We start from the raw sequence: 21,721 nt of genomic DNA, 5'->3' as shown, positions 1-21,721 counted from the left end.
ATAGGCTTTGCTCTTCTTGGATTTGGATTATGTGGGTTTTCTTTTTTCCTTTTTTTTGTGGCTTTTTTTTTTTTTCCTTTTCTTTTCTTCCTCTCTGTAAAGCCTCACTTGTTGTTATTTTTTCCCCCACCTGAATCAGTTGCAGCAAGAAACTTTTGTTGGCTATTGGGTTTTCTTTTTTTATCTCTTTTTTTTTTTCCTTTTTTTTTTTTTTTTTTTCTTAACACAGGTAAAACCTAGAACAAACCGACAGTTACAACCAAGTGAAACCGAAACCGGAAGGGAGGTAGCTGGAACCCGACTCCAAGAGTCCTCTGGTGCCATCCTCCTTTCTCAGCCTGGGGGGGGCACAGCGGAAGATGCAAGAAAAGCAAGAGGACACCAGCTCAGCCCATCTGCGAGAGGGTGGGGAGGGAGAGGGGTAGCAGCTGATAGGAGTTTCCCACCCCACCATGCACCATTCACTGCTTTCTGCTCCAGCTTTCCCTCCTGCTGGCCATGGACACCATCCATAGCCAGGAGGCTGGCTGGTGGCCCCAGGTAGGGTGCAGCCTTGGCTCACTATCGTCTGTGACAGAGAAGATCTTGGCACTAATGTGACCTGGACTTTATGAGCAGCTAAATTTCATCAGCATGAGCACCCTCTCTTGTTCCCCCAAACTTCTTGTTTGATGTTGTCCTACACCACTGGCTCGGTGGGTGGAGGTGGTGGGTAATGTCCCTCTCAACTCCCACCCAATGGCCATCACAGTCATGGAGGGTCTTTCCTAGGGACTCCACTGGGCATTCAAGGCCCTTACAGTGGTAGATGCTGCAAGGCCGTCCAGCTGACCTTGCCCCAGGGTGGGAGCACAGGGGACGAGAGCTGAACAAGTATCCATGCCTCACGGCTCCCTTCACGTCCCCCCAGGTGCACGGTACAGCACCTGAAATGCAGAGGGCAAAGCTTTGCCCAAATGCAATCTTTTCCCAATAGGAAAAAAAAAAAAATGCTGTTGGGTTTAACATGACTCAGGGCAGAACTTCTGCTCCCAGTTCTGTCAGCCCCGTTGGAGGAGATAGACAGTGCCAACATGGCAGTTAGTTAGTTAGAAAAAAAATCAAATAGCAGCATGGAAAGCCTGCCCACGGGAAAGGGAGTTGGGTCACCCCTGGACTGCAGGAGTGAAGGTGAGGTGTGAGGCTGTGCTGGCAACAGGCCGCCATCTCCTTTGAGCTGAGAAGGACTCCAACTCAGTGAGCAGAGGCTGGCCCTGGCTGGGCAGAGGAGCTCAGCAGCCCCTGAGCTCCTGGGAGCCCACAGCAGCAAGTGGCAATAATGCTTATACAGACCTGTCTTTCCTAGGCAATGTCCTAGGTGAGAAAAGCAGACAGAAAATCTCCTCCATGCTGAGCTGTATAACTGAGAAGTGGATTTTGCAAACTGAGCTGCCATCAGGATGCACACAGGACGTGAACTGAGGCTCCCTGCTGGGGTGAAACCCAGGTGGGGTGGAGGGGGGAGATCATGCCAAGATGCCGCAGGCATTGAGGACATGATACAGTGGCAGTCCGAAAGGCTTTTGAGGTTGTGAGCTCCTCTGATGGGCTGGATGGCACATGAACAAACTGCCAACACAAAACGGGAGGACAAAGGGACCAGAAGGAAGCAACCTTTTCAGAGTTATTTCCTTCCATTGTTAATTAGATGGCAAGAGGCAAAAGTGGAACTTTTGCCCAGGCCCAGTTTTTGCCACTACTCTCTCCACTGGAGGACACTCAGCCTAAGTCCACGGAAAGGAGCGCTGATCCCACTGCGCCTCTCTTTCCTGTACACCCCTGCACGGTGGGGGCAGAGCCATCCACACAGCTCCCGTGGCCAGGTCTTCTCTGGGAATAACTAGGAGCTTCACAACAGAGAGCTCCTCACCTTCTTATGACAATCACCTCTCCAGGCCTCTACATTTTAGTTCTTGAGATTCACCTCTGCTTTATTCCGATAGAAACAACCCCAACAGTGGGTGACAAGAGCCTGGCTCCTTGCACCTACAACTCTGTCAGTTTTCCATTTCTAGTTCTCCTACCCATTTTTACATTCATCTCCGTGACCCCTCACCTTACCCTTCTGCCTTGCTAGAGTGCCTAAATGTTCAATCAAGCAGGAGCAGGAAAAAGTCTTCCCAACCTGTCTTTACCCAGTAGATTGTGCAAGTCAGGAGAGTCCCAAGGAACAGACAGACTTAACACTTGGAAGGATGTTCTTTTGGATGTGTGTTCTTCCTAGCGGGAACCTGAAGCAGCAGGAGACAAGCCCAAGCCACACTGGAAAGACCTCTGGGATTTCTGTGGGATGGGTTGTAGCAGCAGCAGCAGCACTAGATGCATTGGGCATCTCAGCAACTCCACATGATGAACCCTATGATGAAGTGAGTCCCCAAGGCTCTGGCACAAGATGTTCCCCTCTGGGCTGAAACACAAGGATGGAGCTGTATGACAGGGAAGCGTGAAGTCTGCTGCAGCTAATGCCCTTCCTTCTGGAAGATTACAAGCAGCTAAGCTCCTGGTCTATCAAAAGCATCTGACCCACTGGCCTGACAGCTTAATACTGACAAATATGGCCAAAATTCTAATACTGTCTCCTGCAGTCCTTTCACCATATCATATACCTCCTCCTCCTCTTCCCTCTCCTCAGAAAACATGAGCATGAAACGGTTGTTAGATATAGACCACCATAAGAGGGGGATGGAGGAGGTCTAGAGAACCACTTGGCTGGGTGGAGACCAGAAAGCAGATTCCTTTGGCTGGCTGGTGTCCTGTTTTCTTGCCCCAATGCTGAGGAAGAGACCAGAGGGTTTGAAAGGCAGGTTATAGGTAAGCTTTAAGGCAGACTGTTTGGTTGCATGGGGTTGTTTTTCACCCTGTCCTGACACAGTAAGGAAACTAGTTGTATGGGACATAGCAGCAGGAGTAGCAGCAGCAGACATGCTCAAATGACAAGTGCGGGCGCGAGTTACCCTCTCTGCTCCTCAGAAGCAATCAACCACATTCCTCGATGCCAGTCCTTAGACTCCCCACTCCCTAAATACACCATGGGACCACCTGCCCATCTCCACACAGAAACGTCCCAGCAGCCCTGCAGCTTGCAGGCAGGCTACAAGGGGACTTTTTGTTGGCTTTTTGAGGGCAGGGGGAGAAGGAGGAGCTGTACAGAAAGGCCACTGCAGTCTGCTGAGCTCCCTGGCTGGAAGTAGCGTTCCTGTGAGGAGCAGATGCATCCCACGTCTCTTGCCGGCTGGGCGTCTGGCAAATCACTTGCCAAGAGGCACAGCCCTGTGGAGATCCCACCCCAACCTCAGTGCCCCGAGCATGCGATACCTTGGCATTCAGCATCAGAAAAGGCTCAGCTTGGAGTCCTCCAAGAGCACAGCCTCTTCCATGAACGGTCTGAATTGTGAGTTTGGAGAGGGGAAAGTTTTTGTGTTGATCATAATCTTTCACTCTTTCTCTCTTTCTCTACTTATTTCTATAAATATGTGTACATAAATAGCTTGTTTCTCGCCTTGAATCTAGATATGAACTGTTCAAATTAGGTGGGCTTAACATGCTGTTTTGATACATGAAAGTCTTCTCGACTTGACTCTTGGTTGTTTGTTTCTCATCATCGCTATTTAAGATATAGTTAATACATAAACCCCTACTTTGAGTTCTCCTTGGACAAAAATTAAAGGCAGACTGGTTGAATTCTAAGGGTCCCTGGTGCAGAAATGCCATCCAGTTGAGCAGCTAAATGTTAAAAACGATACCAAAAGGGATGTGGTGTCTCTCCTAGCCTGCCTTGAGCAGTGTGGTCCTCCATTCCACGTCGCTTGGCATTACCCAAGACTGAAGCCACGGAGGTCTTTCTGATTGTGCTCTTGGGCGTTAGGGTCCCGGCAAGCACACTCTCCTTGTAGGTCACAGGACATAGGGAAGGGAGTAACCTGGGGAAGGAAACCAAAGACACAAAGACATGAAGGAGGGAACACACCTACAGCACCCTGGAGAACAAACAAGACCTCTGCAGTGATATCTTCAAAGATCAGCTGCAGTCTTCAGCTATGTTATTTTTTACAGTGATTTATTTTAGTGCTGAGCTGGTGGTGCCCTGAGGCCTCAGGTGAGCTACCTGTCCATAAGAAAGGCTGTGAAAAGTGTAAAGGAGAACTTGTTCAACTCATGCAGTTACTGGTCAGCAGATATACCCTTAACAGCTCACATCAATCACATGAACATAGCTGGATGGGGAGACATGTACTTCTCGGGCAACCCTGGGGCTTTTTGGGGTTCACATTACACACATGTAATGTTTTGGGATCACATTACACAGCCAGCCTCTTCTGAAAAGCTATCCCTATCCCAAAGGCTACAAACACTAAATGACAGCAATGGTACAAACCCCTCATCTCACAGGACCAACTCAAACGCTCACCAAACACTACTGGGTCCAGCAGGTCCCAACTCCAGCCTCCCCGTAGCACTCCTACCTACCTCCAGCTTGGGGGTTTTGGTGAACCCTGCTCCTGGGCCATAACCTCCCCTCTGTAGGGTATCATTTTGCAGTAGGGCCCTATGACTTGGGCGCTGCTGCTGTGCCTAAGTCCATTTGTGCATTTAACTATGAATGTTCTTGGTTTCAATTCCTGAGGAACTGAACCAAACACTACCTAGCAGTGAAGCTGCAGGCCAGCAGAGACTTCTCTAAATACCGGTTGTGTTTCAGGTGAAGAGATGCAGCTAACGGGCACTGAGGAACAGCAAAGGAATGCAAGTGAGAGACTGCTATGTGCATGATCTGTCATCTGTCCATGATCTCTCTGGAGAAGCGTGGGAAGGAGCTGAAACAATAGCCTGCAGTGCCTGGCGAGCGGAAGTTGATTTTGGCCTATTGCATCATAGTATTTACATAAAGAAAAGGGGGTGGCAGTGGAACAGTGTCTCGCTTGCCCTGAAGTGAATTCCCAAGAATTTCTCCCATCTGCACAGACTGAGCAAATGACCTCATTCCCCTCCTTTACACTCCTTCCAAGACAGTGCCACAACCTGTTCAAACGTTCCCGGCAAGGGCTGCATGCGTGCGGTGCGTCTGCTTCCCCTGGCTTTGCTGCCACATGTTTGCTCTCTCTTTCATAAACACTTTTCTCCAGGCTACGAAGCCTGGGTCTGCCTGTTCCCTATGTATCATCAACAGCGCATCTAGGAATGTGGACTAAGCACTGTGCATGAACACAGAGCTGTCATTTCCACCTAGACCTTCCATACGTGTCCCTGCATGTCCATCTCTAGCATGCCTTTCTCCTGACGCACACAAGAACGGGATAGAGGGGTGTGGATCTTTATTTCACAACTGGGAAGCCTAAGGCAGGGACATGCTGACAGAGACATTAAATAGCCAACGCTCATTACCAAATCAGGGTTTAGAGAGCCTCCTCCCCTTGCTTTTGACTTCATTCCCAGAAGACCTGACCCTCCAGGTAGAAGAGGGTGATGACTCTTCATCAAGCCATGGCCTTGGTGACTTATGAGCTAAATAACCAAACAGTGAATAATCTGAATCTACAATTGTGCAAATGTGGGGGTTGCAAAAAGAAGAGATAGTCCAAAAAGTTAAAAGCAAATGAATTCAAATAATTGGAAACTAAAGAAGTTCATAAACTGCAGAAAACAATAAGAGCTTAGGGGTCACTTAATCCAACAGAAGCCAGCCAGAGCAGGACTGTCTCATATCACAGTGTTATGAATATTCTTAGATAGGAAAACAGAGAAGTCTGCAAACAATGGGGTTTGGGGAGGAGGCTGAGGAGGGATTGTTTGGTTAAATATTCCAGTGAATTAAAATACTGGAAAGGAAAAAAGAAAAGATACATAAAAAAAATTTGACTATTTTTGTTTAATGTAGAAGGAAACATTTTGGTTTAGATTATCTGCTACAGTTCAGGTTTGACATTTCCCTCCAAGACATACAAATAAAAAAGACTATTCCAGAGCAAAAGTTATGTCTTGAAATAAAAACTTATCTCACTTAGAAAATGCTCAAACAAAACATATAAGTATGTCTGGAGTTTTCCCCTATTTTTATTTTTTTATCCTGAATCATTCAGTTCAATCTGGATTTGGCAACGATTTTGACTTAAAAAATCCTCCCTGTTGTACAACGAAGCTACTGGTTGGAGGCGAGACCTGGGAACTTGATTCCTTCATTTGTCTTGATCAAGCTTTTCCCTCTCCCTGGCCTGCATTCACTGCATTTGTCTGTAACAGTCTAACAAAGGCAATTAAGTGGCCCCTGCATTCAAAGGTCCCTCGTCTTCCCTTGTACTTTCTTACAGGTCACTGTAAGCGTGTGCTCAGCACTGGAGCGACCTGAACAAAAGGCGCATGTAAGAGACTAGGTCGCTACTACATTGCAGCCAATTTCTGGTGAGACGGAGCCACTAGAGAAGAAATGTCTTGCCATGTGTTGTCTTCTAGAAACCCTCTGGTCTCCTAATAGTGGTCATGGACAGAAGAGCAGAAGCTTTCTCTGTGGGGCCGAGCTGTGGCCCCAAAAGCAGACAGTTTCATGGCTCAGCAGCAGTTCACAGCAGTGGGTAGCCTGAGTGTAAGAGGGTTTCTTCCTGATCAGATTAGCCTCATTCACTTTATGTCCCTTACAGAGTTTTTTTGTGCAATTTGATTTTTACAATGCTATTGTCCAGATAGATGAATTGTTTTGTCTTATGGCAGTGAGCTCCAGAGATCAGTTTTCTATTATGTGAAAAGGCAGAGATTTCTATGGGTACTGAGCACATCCACAGTCATATTAGACAAGACAAAATTCTCCAAACACTTCTCAGTAATTCATGGTTTCCACTTCAAACAACAGCTACAAAAAATACACGTTTGACTTCCCCAAGGACCTGATTTCCACAGGTATTTAGGGAATATTAACCCACACACAGCATCTACTAGGATTGTCACAAGTACCCAACTCAGAGAAACTGTAAAAACCCTTAGAAGAAGGACTGTCTATTGTCTTGGGCTCATAGAGTGATAGCCCTCTGGAGTACAGAGCCATGAATAAAGCTGCTGGATGTGCTAGAAATAATAAATGCTGAACCTTTTTCTGAATGATAGCCCATTTAGGTGTGGAGCCCAGATATACATACTCCAAGATTAACTGCTTCTTTTCTTTTTAAATAGGTCTGTGAAAGCCCAACTCATTAACAGAATATATGACCTGTACTGAAATTTCCAGATATACCCATTGTAAAGCCAGTATTAAAGAATCGGCTCTTCTTCCTTCCACCCGCCAAGTCCTGCATTTCACCTTTGTCTATCTCCCCTTGTAGAAAACCTGGCTAATATCTAGGAGGGCAGGGAGAAAAAGCTAAAAACTAAGCTTAGGGCCTGGCCTGGTCATTTGATGAAGTAGTGCAGGATATTGTCTCCTCGGGCTAATTAAAATAGGTTGAAAAAGGCACAACTGAAGAACACAGCTCTGCACACCTACGCGCACCCCCTATCACACACGCACACATCTCCTGGAGATGATCCAGAACAGAGCCACGGCATGATCTGACAGCACTCAGGGGAACGTGGGTCACACCTGAACCACAGTGGACCACAGACCTATCTATCTTCAAGAATAAACAGACACTATCTAAATCACATCCGTCACCCCAGGAGCGTGCACGGCATGACACATCCTGCTCTGAACCTAAAGGAGCAATCGCAGCAGGTGTAGGCTTATGGGCTAGGCAGGAGGTTAGCACAGACATCTGGGGTGCAACACACACGAGATCTGAGACACCTCCACCTCGACCAACTCACCACCCATGCTGCGCAGCGTATGAACCCATAATTCCATTCTCCACAAAGGTATGGGAGCCCTAAGCATCCTCTCCCACGCTAGGCGATAAGACCTTGGATAAAACCCAGGGTCCCTCTTGGAAACAAGGCCACACTTGTCCTTGATGCCATGCTCCTGACTATGGGAACAAAGACAACGATACAACAGACCAGCGCAGAACTAGGATCCAGGTCATGAAATGAGTGAGAGGCCATAAATCCTCGCTACATGGCACCTATGTGAAGAGGCTGGTGACATCCCAAGACAGATCCCTGCTGAGAAAGGCCAGTCTATAAGGAACTGGTGGGAATGTTGACAGGAGAAATCCCAGACAGGTACAGGGAGGGATGGGAAACAGTTCTGCAAAGGGTCGGAGCTCATCCCTCACACAGGCTCGTATCAGGTTGACCCGGCTGTACCTCCCATCCAGCGCGCTTGGGTCTGGTTCACAGCAGCACCAGGGCAGGCAGAATCAGGCCCGGGGAAGGGGCCAGGCTGGAGGCGGGGAGGGGGGAAGCAAGGGAGGAGGGCTGCAAAGTGTTGGGAAACAGCCTGTTGTTAGATTTCAGCCCTGAAGTGTTTGCGAAATCTCCCAGACAAGCCTAGCTGGAAATATGAAGGCCCTGCTGCAGACAGAGCCTCTGTGGGCGAGTGTGGCATGTCGAGATAAGCGTGGCAGGCCGTGCTGAGTGCCGCAGCCCCGCGCCTCCCAAGACCCCCGCAGCTCAAACGCCGGGGAGTATTTTGTTCCCTGACAAGGCCCTTGTGGGACAAAAATGCATCTTGTAAGGATCTTCTCAGTGGTTTTCGGCATTTAGGTCACCAGGGCTGTTTTGAGATAACGGAACAAGAGCGAGCCCCCTTTTAACTCTGGGGGCTGGTATGCAGGTTCACACCTAGGGCATTGCTCCAGAGGGCCTGGGAAAAGTGAAGATGAAGCTCGCAGGAAACCTCCTCTCCACGCAGCACATACAGTTTTAAAGGCTTGAATTTTTGTTAACTGCCCCACCACAAACCTGGCTTTCTCCCATTGAAGCCAGCAAACATGGTGTAACAAGCCGTAGCTCAGCTGAACCCAACAGATGCTCCTCTCTCTCTCTGTCGGATATAAATCGGGAGCAGCCTCACCAGAACCGGTGGAAGCAGGATGGCCCAAAGCCAGCAGGGATCCCTGGGAAAGCCCTGCCCGCATGGATCCCCGCATCCCCGCCTGCCCGCTGAGCAGAGCAAGGGAGCCCGTTTGCCAAACCACATGGAGCTCAGTTGCTCAGCAATCAGCTGCGCTTCCTACCCTCGTGCTACTGATTGTGCAAACATGAATGTAATTAGTCTAAATAATCACCAAAGATTTAATAGGAGCCAGACCACCCAGAGGCCAAATAGCTGGCGGTGGAGCAGGGAAGGTTTGTTCGTTGGTTTTTGTAACACTTGCTAATGAAGTGAGGTCGGATAGCAAAGCAAACACCCTCCACTAGCACGTCCCCTGGGAATGCTGTATGTTGTGGGAAGCCCCATGTCCCTTGAAGCCAAGAACGTTCTCTCAGGATAGGCAACATGTGCTACTACCATCACTGCTTTTAATTTATCACCGCCTGGAAAGCCTCCCTGAACGATTATGAAACGAAGTTCTGATCCCCAAAATAAGCTCCCATCCCAACCAACCATGACCGAAAGCGCTCCTCACATGGCGAACAGCTAGCCACTGAAGCTGCGACCAACAGTTCACGGGTAAGTGAGTTCACCCACCCGCCTGGGTGAACCAGCGTGCTTGGAGCACGCAGCAGCGCTCAGCCGCTTCCAGAGGCATGAAGCAACACTCCGCACTGTAGCCTTCCTTCCTCCGTGCTCACCCACCATTCATTGTATCTCGTCAGCTAATTATAGAGCTGACAAACACATCCAGCTGGGGACACTGAAGTTGTTGGGAGCAGCATCATGGCAGGAACATCAGTTCTTCTGGATAAGCAGAACTTCCTCAGCTGGGGTGGTCACTTAGGCTGCTAATTGCACGAACTGCCTCAAAACCATCTTCTGCCAATGGAGCAAGACCTGAGATTTCCCGAGACAGGTCTGTGTTGCAGTTAGAGAGCTGGGAGAAGGCGCTTATTTCTCCAAAATACCAAGAAGTGGTTATTTCTGTTGTCCTAGGGGTAGGACTGCAGCAGACCCCCCTTTCTGGGGAGACAGGGACAGTCTTTGGAAATCCCTGCTGGAGCCAGCAGCAGCCCCTCAGTTCAAAGCTCCTTTCTTTAGGCCTTGAATTCTCGGCCATAAAGTCTCTGAAGAGGTTTTGATAACTTGCCTATCTTTTAGATAAGCAAAGCTTTGGATGAATCCCACGCGGTCCTCTATCTACTGCAAGTCCTCATTTGTTTTCTGCCAAGGCACTTGCTGGTTTTCCTCTCCAAGGTGTTGGACAGAAATGTCAAGAGGCTGAAGGGGCGGGACAATTTTTCTATTTCTTTTCTAAGTGCTATGGGGCAAAGCAGTTGAGGGAAAACCCGAGTGATAACTGAGTGAGACAGGTTTTTCTCATGGGAGCTGTAGGTTTACCCCTTATGTGACGAAAAGGAAAGGCAGAGAGGAAAGACAGATGAGAGTTCACCCTTTCAAATGGTTTAACTTGAGGGAATTTTAAAACAGCAAATTCTGTGTATTTAAATCTGCAGGGACCACACTGCAGGATCTTCAACTAAGCAAATCTGCGATCCGAGTCTGGAACAAAGTACATAAGCAGAGCCTAGAGAGAGACATTTCTGATTTCTGCGAGGCCTTTCTAGACAGCCTTGTCCAGGGAAAACTTGTAAAAGGGAAGGGGGAGAGAAAAGAATTGAAGGAGAACAGCGACCGGAGAGAAGATTTCCTGAAACAAATCAGAAAGCAATAGCCGTAGCCTCTTTCCCTGCAATGCCGCACACCCCAGGAGTTCCTTGCAGGCAGCCGCCAGCCCAGAGACAGCCAGTTATGCCCAGGTTATTTATTTTTCTCACTTTAGCAGTGTCACGTATTTAATGTTTTAAAAAATAGTATCTTCTTTTATCTGCGGCAGGATACAAAGCAAGAAGCAGCTTCCTAGAGCAGCCAGGCAGAAGGGAGCTGGCAACCTGTGCTGGGTCAGGAGGGTAGGAAGATTAAAAGGAGATGGGATTTTGCTTTGTCCTTCACGGAAGACTTTATCCCCTCCAGATACACAACAGAAGCTTTCTCTCCCTTGGAGGTTGGCCGGCAATGGCCTTCCTGTCTCTCAAAGCTGCTCCTGGGTCATGCACAGGGCAAGCTGTGAGCAGCGCAGCCCCGTCCTCTGCCCCAACCGCAAGCCCTGCCGCCGGCCCCCGGCTCCCCACGCAGCCCACCTGCCCGGGGCCGCGCCGTCACGCGTCCCTGCTTCCTTGGGTGGCTCCCGTCCCTGCGCCAGCCCTGGCTTCTCGCCCGCTGCAGGGTGACGCTGATCAATTAGCGCACAACAAATAATTAAGCTGATGAATGTCTCTTTTTCCCGCTTGCTGACTGCAGTTGCCTCGAATTTATGCCCAGAATATGACTGAATTTATTCGTTGTCGTTTGTAGCATGCAGAAGAGATCTTTAATGATTTCTTTTAAGCTCTCTAGCCTGATTGTGAATAGTGCAGGGCAAAATACTCATTATTTCCTATCTAAGCAGCAGCGCTGATTAGTCAGCGGTTGGTCAGATAAGTCACACCACTCTGTTCCCCTCTCGCTGCAGAAATGCGCAAGGTCATTTGCTGCTAATGCTCAAATGCAAAGGGAAAACATGGCCTAAGTGAATGCTGCATGGAAATCGCTTGTGCGTTTTCAGGGCAACAAAACAGAGGCATGAAAAATCTTACATTAAGTAAGAGGGCTCAGAATTAAAGTGAATATGGGTTGAATAATTTTGCTTTCACGCAGCCTGGTTCACAGCATTGTGCGCAGCTGAAAGTGCATTTGGGAGGGTAGTGGGATTGCAGTGAAACTTAAGTCTTGACAGTTTGTGGACATTAAAGATCTGAAGCCAGCTCTTACTTGACTGTTAACTCCTGAATCTTCACATGATGCAATGTTAATCTTCAGCCCTTTCCTAAAATAATGTGCAGAGTTGCTATGTTCTGTTAAATGTGAACCATGTGTCACCTCAGCAATGGCTGCAACGGTGAAAAGATGATAAATCTAAAGCTTGTAAAATGTCCTGTGACATTTTGGGAGAAAAACAGGTGTTGCATAAATGTTAGACATTTATGGGTAAACTTGCAGGGGCTTTAAAAGACTGACACATCTGCCACATAGTATGTAACCCTGAAAGAAAAGGAGCAAAGCAGTCTCTTTCATGTGTCTCGCTCCTTCTACAATCGTATGAAAATACATCCTCATCTGGTATTGGAATTAACAGAGCTGGACTCGCCCCTCCCTATGTCTCCTCCAGGTTTTTGGCTTTTACACCCAATGTGTATTTTAAAACTGTGCCTTTTTAAGTAAGTGGCAAACTGTGCTGGAAGGATTTGGTATGCGGAGTATTTTTATTCAGCTCCCTTTTCTCTCACCTTTCATTGTTTTTCCCTTTGGAATATCTCCTGTAACGCTCCACTCATAAACCTCTTCAAAGGGAGGGCTGTATTTGAACAGCCTTGCCTGAAATCTGGTCTCAGTCAAAGGCCTCAGACGGGAAAATAACTCGCAGAGCCGAGACCGGCGGCCCCACGGCTGCTGCCGCAGGTGTCGGCGGCCGCTTTGCAGGCAGAGAGGTGCTGCCTGCCACCTCTTCGGCTTTGACGCTGCAGCCCCGCCGGCTGGGTTATTATTCCCCCCTTTACCCTATAAATGTAATAAACTGGGACTTAGCATCTTGCTTTTGGCATGGAAGGTCCAAGGAGAAGGTGGTTTTCTCACTCCTCCTGAGCGCCTTGTTCAGCTCCTGGGATGCTGGTGGTGTTTTGGGAGAGAGGAGAAGATTTGGGAAGCTGAATGCATGCCGAGGAAGCGATGGGCTCTGTGGTTCAGCCCTCAAACCATGTGATCTCTAGGATGGGTGTTTCTAAAGTACAAAGTAGGGCAAGTCTAATTCTCCCAATCACAAAGACACAGCTCCCAGTGAAGTCAGTGGAAGCAGACTTATCTCCAAAAAGCTACGAAACCTCCCCATCCATGGGGAAAATGCATGAGACCTGTGACCAGCTGCCCTTGCTCTGAAACACTTGCCCCTTGCATCATGCAGTTTTAGCACAGAAACCAGTAACCAACTGGGCTACAAAGTGCTTTCCCCCTCTTGGGTGGTCACTTCATTTCTGGGTGGCAGCGAAGCAGCAGAAATTTTGAGTGTGACTCGCCTGGCTCGTAAGTGCTCACGACTCTGTGCAGATCCCACTCTGTCTCAACTCCCTGCCCAGCAATAAATTCTGCTACCAAACCTTAATCCTACCCCTCTCCCCCTCAATTCGGCACTCACATCCCTTGTGTTTCAGTCCCGTCCCCACCCCAGCAATACATTGTGCCCTTAGCGCCTGTCTTGATGGGGCTGGTTTGGGTCGGTCCCCTCCCAGCCACCTCACTTCCATTCCTCTGGCACCTCTTGGGATTTTTCATCCCCTGCTCTCAAGCCTGGAGGCAGCAAGATAAAGTTTCCCAGGCAGGCTGTTGTAGGAGGAGAAGACCTACGCCATGCTGAGCTACCGGGCACTTCCAGCTCTGCTCTCCCAGCTGGCGGGCCTGTGAGGCCAGCAAGCAAGCTGTGCTTGCCCTTGGGCTGCTCCTCCCAAGGAGGTAGAAAACCAGCCAGAGACAGGAATCTCTTCTTGGAGACAACACTGAAGATGAGCCGCTGCCTGTCACCCCGCTCGTCTCTGCAGTGGTCGTTTCAGCAGGGAGCCCCGTACGGGCTCTCCAGGCCCTACTCCACCCTTGGGGAACAGAGAAGCTCACCTGCCCGTGCTTCCCTCCCAGCACATGGCTTGCAGGGGCACTCGCGAAAGAAACACAGCAATACAGGGGAAAATCTGTCCAAAAAAGCACATTTAGGAAAACTACCTCTTCCCCAGTGGAGAAATGAACAACTTCCACTTGCCAAGGCATGTCCGCTTCCCTTCCCAGTGTTCCCAGATGGGCCAGAGACAGCCCACACTGCTGTACTGGTAAGAGAACTTTGGCTGAACCAAGGAAAAGAAGCCTCCAGCCAAAGCTGTCTTAGAAAGGACTGTTCCCTGCAGAGAGGTCTTCAGTCCCTCAGCTGTGGTAGAGAGGACCTTCTTCCTCAGATGGCAAATGGATGATGTCATATGCTGAGCCCAAGCTCCCTCAAGTTTTCTTATTTATTCATATATATCAGATAGTTAACATAGCTGGATTTTCATTCTGATCTACACTCAAATCTTGAAGACAAGGTAAAAATCTCACATGGCAGAGGCTAAAATTTTCTTTCCTTTCTTTGGGAAACAAGTTCAAAATCTATCCTGGTTAGAAACATATGAAATGTTGTACTGCTTCAAAACTCAAGCTCCATTGCTCCAGTCACTGTCTCTAACAGTGGCCAGAAATGGGTGATAAAGAAGCATAAAAAAACAGGGATGTGTGGAGGGATTCTTCCCCAGGCTCAAGCAGTCAATGCTTTAGATATTCCTGAGCCAGAAACTGCATCCAGATCACAGCGTTTAATAGCCACTGATGGAGCTCACCTCCACGAATATGCCTATTCTCTTTTCAACTTCAAATATATTTTTATTCTTAATAATACTCTGTGGCAATGCATCCTATCATTCAAATACACATTGTGCAAATAAGCACTTCCTTTCATTTGTTTGCATCTTGCTTCCAGGTAATTACCATTTCACCCCCTCATTGCTGTGTGATGAGAAACAGTGGATTTTATTTTCCTAAGCATCTTCCCTGCATTAAATACTGTTTGTATAAATCTCTGCCACTAACCATGTCCATTGTTTCTTTCACAAGATCTGCAGGTCCTGGTCTATGTGGTCTCTGTGCAGAAGATATTTCACATCTCTACTCAGCCCTCCTGCCCTGCTCCACACCATTCACTGTCCCACTCTGTCCTTTCGGAGATGGGATGGTCAGCAGCGTGCCATGCGCATGTGGGTACACATGGATCAAAGTACAGACTTACAATGATGCTTTTGTTTTGCTCTCTGTTCTTTTCCTAATGACTCCTAACCTTTAGTTTCCCTTTTGAGCATCGAGGGTATATATCAGGACAGGCAAATATACCCTTCTCGGTGTTTCTGTGTGAAGGTTGCCTGAGCACTAGGTGCAGCTTTGCTGATGAACATGCCCCAGGGTTTTGGAGGAAGCCAGCCTTTGCCTGTAGAGATGCTAGGGTTTATTTACAATGAATGAATGAATGCCTCTCACTACTTTATTTAAAGAACCTGTATTGCACAGATATAAGGTGGGTTATGATGGGAAATGCACATGCATATCAAGAGGGAACTTCAAAATGAACGAACAAGAACTCAGTGCCTATGGTGAGCTGATGCCTGGACTGAAGGTCCTTCTGAGACTTCGGACCTCCCCTAATCTAGCAAAAATAAATTTTTTTTCCAGGCGCAAAGCAGCACTCACCAAGGAATTCCCAGTGAAAAGAGGAAGGGGCATCCCTACCTTTTTGGTCTTGACTGTTGAGGCACAGCAGTCCCCACCATCATAGTTGCAGAAGGCTCGGTTGTTGATGGAGTCACAGTAGTTGTCCCCCATGAAAGGCTGAACAAGGGAAAAACAGAAAAAGGCTGAGAGTGTGGACATGGACAAAACCTGTAACAATATGTCAGAAGGAAAATATGAAGACTTGAAGGAGCCATATAGTTTGTAACATTACCAACTCCCCTGAAAAGCAAGAGATAATTATTCCTCTCTCCCTTCAAAGCAGACAGAAAAAAAAGGACACTAAATGGAAGGGAAATGAGCCCTTGTTGGCTTTTCACATCCCACATAAGATGATGCTTCAGGAATATTAATTTGACTAGGCCCAGAGACAGCATCAAGGCATCTAAAATTGTGGCACCTTTTGATAATTTTAAGCTAACCTTCCAAAACTATGTGGGATAAGAAGGTGGTTATGTATAGCAGCAAAACTGGCTTGCTTTTAATAGCTGTACTTTCCACCACAGTTCTCCCAACTATGCAACAAGTGTCAGCAATGAGGGCACAAAACATATCACAAAGAGAAATGGAAGTGGTCTGAGCTCAGCATAGGGACGACGTGCTCTTGTTCGCCGACCAGCAGTGACTGCGTGTGACCTTGGCCATGACACATAATCTCCCTCCATTCTACAGCTCAGAGCTGGGATAATGGCAATTATTCAGAGGGACGTTGTGGAGAGCTATTAAGTAAAATTCATAAATCACCTTGAAAAAGAAAATGTGGTCACTAGTCTATGCAATGTGATCACTAGTCTATGTGCTGCACAGGACCTGAATAATAATCATGATTCTGAAGAAAAGGCTTGAAGTCTGGTTCTTCATTACACATTGGAGCCCTCTTGGTCAGTAAGTACAGAAGTCTTCCTTGGAAGTCAAAACTGTGCCTGGTACGAGAATCCCAGGCAGCAATGAAAGCTCAGAAAAACGGATGCTCAGCAGAGAGCACAGTCATATCTCTGTAACACTTATTACATGTACAGGCCCATTGGGCCATTGCCGTTTTATCTGCTCTTTGGAAAATTCATTTATTCTGCTCTGAGAAAAACACAGCAGGGACTTTCCTACAAGAAGGCATCATTGCAGAGCGGGTGGGGAGGCTTGTGGAGGTTTCCTGGGAGGATTTTGCAGCAATTGCAGTACCAGAGTCTCCCTGATGATAGATACCTGAAGGACCAGCCATGAGAGCTCGCTGTGCTCTCCTCAGACAGAGCCATGGCCATGCTCATTGGTATTGAAACGGACCCTGCGGAGTGGGGCAGACACAGGCTTTCACTGCTGATGTTTTGCAAATTTAAATATTTCTGTCAAGGTATAGGAAATCCAGGCAATGATGGCAATATTGGACCACAGCAGGACTACCAGGAGATGACCGACTCATTGCATGTCACTTGTTGAGCTACATGCAAATACTACAAATGCTGACAAAGAAATCAGAGTTACAGGGTGAGGCTCCTATCCCTGCAAAGTGCCTTAACTCCATTGACTTCCACAGAGATTGACGTATTTGTACAGGCAAAGCCTTTGACTTGCAAACGCCCTTCCAATTTAATTAATATGCTAAGAGTTAAAAGGGAATGATTTATAAGTAGATGGAGAGAGATTTTTATGCCAACCTGGTCATATTCAAAAATGTGAACTTTGCCAAACCTCCCAGGAAATTTTGTAGGCTTCCCATGTTTCCCTTGTACTGCCTGGCTGTGCCCGCTTGTCAAGAAAGGCTTGACTTTAATTTTCCATGCCTATGCCTGTACCCTACACATATGAACACTGGAAAATTAGTAAAAGAAACTTGTGAAGAATTTGCCTTTCACTCACACTGGCACCGAGTAGGCAAGTCAGTCCTTTGGAGGAGAAGAATGGGACAAATAGCATCTATTCTGATTTGGTACCAAAATCCTCATTTGGGAGACCTTGGAGGCCTGGCTGTGGGAGGTGAGGTCTCTATAGGTCTTCATGTATATCTTAGTGCTCCTATATTTTCGGAGGACTATACAGGTAGTTCAGAGGGACTAGTTTTCTACTGAAACACCTAAGTTAGCTGCCGAGAAGTCTGGGGCTGACTCAGAAACCTCTATTCCTGCCACTAGGGAGCGACAAAAAATCACATTGCAGCAGCAGTCTGGGTTACCACTGTGAGCGCCAAGAGTAAAATAAGGCCCCGCTTCCAGCCTTCTATTCAGGGAACCCTCCCTAATGTTAAGGATATTAATACATTAGGGATTGTATCCGCTTAATGGCCCAGTATTATTGACCTACTGGCTTATTAGTCCCTGTTTCCATAGTCGTGAAAAAAGGTTTGGCGAAGATGGCTTTTCTTCTGAAATCTTAATGCCAGAGAACAAACTCTGGCCCATTCTTGGATCCTGGAAGCATCATGCTCTAAAAATGATGCTAGAGGCCATTATCAATTGTCTGGGCAAAGCCTTCCAAGATGATAGATTGCGATGCAGTGACACTGCTGAATGAATGATGAAAAGAAGAAAGTTCCTATTGATGCAGAGGGGTCTGGCAATTAACAATGATGGAAGGGAATAAAATGCTGAGAAAAAGCATGTCAGTAATAATGGCTTCTGGTAAATTATTACATCATTCCAAAGTTTGCCTCAGTAACAACTATCCTTAAACAGCAGGAGAATGGATACCCAATGGTGCATCAGCACCTGAATGGCATTTCTTAATGGTCGCTGGATGTTATTTTAGCTCTCTTTGGAGAATAGCGGCGCCTAGCCAGCCTGCATGAATGCAATGCGTGAGATGGCTTATGACATTCAAAGCACTGACAGCAGAATGCTTTTCATTTAGGGAACAACTAGACAGAAACTATTACATTGTTGGAGAGTTATTACTCTCTTGGGCCCAACATTCGTATGCGAAGGAAACCTGTCTTTCACTTCAAGACAAATCACGTCGCACAGCAATGTGGTCTAGAGTTTCGTGTCAGATTTAGGAATTCTGTGCCATGTTCTGCCACTCCGGGCAAATAACTTCAATGCGCTTATAAAATTGGGTTAGTGGTGCTGAGAGCACAGTCAGTGTTGCAGAAAGTCAGGAGATGTGGGGTCAAGACAGCTCTTCCACTGCCCGTCCGTGTAACTGAAGCAGCCATCTATCCCTCTGCCTGTGAGCTACCCCATTTCTAAAATGGGCATGAAGCTTCCCAGCCTTACAGAGCTACCACAAGGACTGACTTCTTGACATGAGTGAGATACTCAAGGGCTGGCATGATGGAAACCGCATGAGCACCATGACCCAGAGAGAGGTGCTCCAGCCCCGTTTAACCACCGGAAGCATCTTAAGACTTCTCAGACTTTTCAAAAACTGTTGCCAGCAGAAACAACATCCTTCAAAATAATTGCTTTTTTCAAATAACACTGTAAGACTGTAAAAATGTATCACAGCTGAAATGTAACTGCATTTTTCTGTTTGGTTTTTTTTTCTGGTTCAGATGGAGGTGCACAGCAGAGGGATGTGTGATTTGCTCACTGTCCAGCTGTGCTGTCCATCCAGTGGTATCATTTCTGCCTCTGGCTTTCCTGAATTTTATCTGCATACTCCAATGCCCAAAGCCTAGCTGGCCTTGGAAAGAATTGGCCCTCTAATAAGATGTCAAAATCAAGGAAAAACAACTGAAGTTTTTTGCAACTTCCCAGAAATTCCCAGATCCTGGGAAATTCTGCCAGTCTACCAATGCTGTTGAGCTACTTGATCATTTAACTCCTGTGAGAGTCACCCAATCATCGGCTTTAGGAGAACCACCAATTTCACCACTGAGTGTCAGAACCGATGCAGGCGATCACAGTCTGTTTGATAGGACAGTCAGGGCAAAAGCCTGTTTGCCCCACTTGAAAAACAGCATTTACAGCCCATGTGACCGCAGTGACTGTTACCATAACATTTAGGAGAGCAAGCACGGACCACCTGAGCTAATGCGAAAGCTCACCTCGCAGCCTTTGACACAATGAATCAGGGAAGGGTGAGGGTACCACTTGAGTCCCGCCGTGCAGACAACGCTCTGGAGGGAAGAAGAAAAAAACCCAACAGGTTAAGACAAAGAAATCAGTGTACAGAAAGTCAGCGTGCTGGCTCCTATGGCTCTCCTGTACTTAACCAGTGAAGTTCAGTTCCTAACACCTCTTGTGTTCTCAGGACCTGGCTGTCCTCCAGGTATTTACAAGAAGTGTTGGACTTGACACTTGCAATAACAGAACATTTGAGATTAAAATAATATTTAAGGTTCTCCTAAAACGTCACGTCCAATATTTCACTCATGGTGGGGGAACGTGGCAGGGAAAGGCAAAGGCACAGGTCCACTGTCTTGCTCGTGGGTATTGGGGACACATTTTAGGATTTAATTGAGGGATTTCTTCGGTGCTGCAAAACATTGTTCTCTTTCACTACCCATCGTATCTGTGCTTCTTGAAGATGCTAAAGGTGGACTTTCAGATACATTTTCGCACCATCCTTTAGATCTTAAATGGAAGCACCTCCCACTACATGCCTTCAGAATAACCCCCAGAAAGGACAACATCATCTGCTACATTATATGAGCTTTATAGTAATTCCTGGATTTATAATAAACTCTGGAGTTCCTAGTTTTGGACAAAAATGATGACCAGCCTACTCAATGATGACACACCCAGGGCAACCATTGTTTGCCTGTAGACATGGAAACTTAGATTTTAAGAGTGGATGAACAGTTTGGCCAGTTAGTGGAGATGGCAGGTCAATACCACGGAGGTCTAGGAGATAGGACTCCCATCATTCACCAGGACATCAGGCACAATGCTCATTTTTGGGTTACCATCCCTGGATGGAACACTACTACGTCCAGCTGGGCAAGATGAACACATAGGTGCTTACCCAAAGACAGGGGTCGGGGTTGGATGGAGGCCTGGGGAAGGAAGGGATTAACATTTGGGAAGACCTGATGCACAAGCCATCCCTTCCCCTGTTTATTTGAGGGCTAATTTAATCCATCTGCAGGGGAACCTCAGCATGTTTTTACAGTTTCTGTCATTTGAAGCTTACCTGGCGTGTGCTAGAAAAAGGACTTTTATACTATCTGACTTGGGCTGTTTATCTTTCCGATGCTCTCGGATTTTCCACTATTAGTCAAGCCCAGCTTGCCCCACCTGCCTCGTAACAGGGCCCGTCTGTGTGAGTGGAGAAGCGGCTGGGCGAGGGGGGAGGACGTTGTTTATCCCCCGGGAGGGAGGCTGCAAGGTGCGGGGGCCCTGCGGTGTCAGACATTCCCCCAGCACGCTCTTGACAGACAGCTGGAGATTTCCAGGCTGTTGCCTGCCACAAATGGTGAGATTTTTTTTTTTTTTTCCCCTCTTCTGTTTATTGCACTTCAGAGGGAAAAGAAAGGAAACTTTTCTAGGTTTCAAAATAAACAAGGCCAGTCAACAGACCAGGAGGGGGGGAGAGTAAAAGAAGCAGTTCAAGAGCATTTGAACCCAAGAATCAAACCAAAGTAGAAAAACTCAGGCGTTTGCCTCCTGTATGCAAGGCCAGCCAGACAATAAGTAAAGAAGTGCAGTTCCAAAGAGCATCTCACATTCCCCTGGTAAGAAGCATCAATATTTACAAAACCTCTCGATACGTCTGAATGTGTGTGAGCATGTGGAGCTAACAAAAGGAGCTGAATAGCCCTGAAACAGGCTCTTAGGAAAGGAGGTTTCCAAGTGAGAGCAATCCCTTGCAGAAGATGCACTGACTACTTTCCTGACCCTCCCAATATTAAAAACCCAGCACCCTCCCTTAGAGGAACGGATGAAAGGTGAAGCCTCTGCTAGGACAGTGCTCTCCTTGGAGATCTCACTCAAGGTCATCTTCAATCCCATGGGCTGCACATGCTCCAGGGAAAGGGATTGCAGCCCTGGGCTGCTCTCCATAGCGTAGGAAAGCCAGTTGACCTTGTGCTAGATTAATCACTGGGTCAGTGGGACATTCACATTGCTTTTGAGTGGTACCTGCCAACAGCTTAGTCCCAGTTACTTCGCCCTCTCCTTGGATGATACTTTGCTAGCGGAGACCATTAGAGCTACTCCAGCTGAATTCAATCCTGCTAACGTTCACGGAGCTGGAAGCGGAGTATGCTCAGGGAAGGGCCATCAGCCATGGTCCTGGCCCCTCTTGATGGTTTTCTAAACCTGAATTCCCACCACCCAGCCTGTTTGTACCCTCAGGCTGCTGCTGTGGTTATGTGCGGTGCAATGGCATGGGAGAGGG

The 21,721-nt window shown here is 47.4% G+C and overlaps 1 protein-coding gene across 1 annotated transcript in view; it reads right to left on the bottom strand.

Annotated features, from left to right (window-relative positions):
• Positions 1 to 77: 77 nt before the first annotated feature.
• PAPPA (pappalysin 1) overlaps positions 78 to 21,721 on the bottom strand; it is a 181,704-nt gene continuing 160,060 nt past the window's right edge. Inside the window, exons 20-22 of the mRNA XM_030000700.1 lie at positions 19,428 to 19,499; positions 15,449 to 15,547; positions 78 to 3,959 (exon numbers count right to left, since the gene is read on the bottom strand). Coding sequence (XP_029856560.1) covers positions 3,852 to 3,959; positions 15,449 to 15,547; positions 19,428 to 19,499 — 279 coding nt within the window. The 3' untranslated portion in view covers positions 78 to 3,851. The remainder of the gene's footprint in view (positions 3,960 to 15,448; positions 15,548 to 19,427; positions 19,500 to 21,721) is intronic.

The sequence above is a fragment of the Aquila chrysaetos genome, chromosome 24, assembly GCF_900496995.4.
Source record: "Aquila chrysaetos chrysaetos chromosome 24, bAquChr1.4, whole genome shotgun sequence".
NCBI classification, from domain to species: domain Eukaryota; kingdom Metazoa; phylum Chordata; class Aves; order Accipitriformes; family Accipitridae; genus Aquila; species Aquila chrysaetos.
Note: the sequence above shows the minus strand (reverse complement) of the source record. Positions and strands in the feature narration are given on the sequence as shown.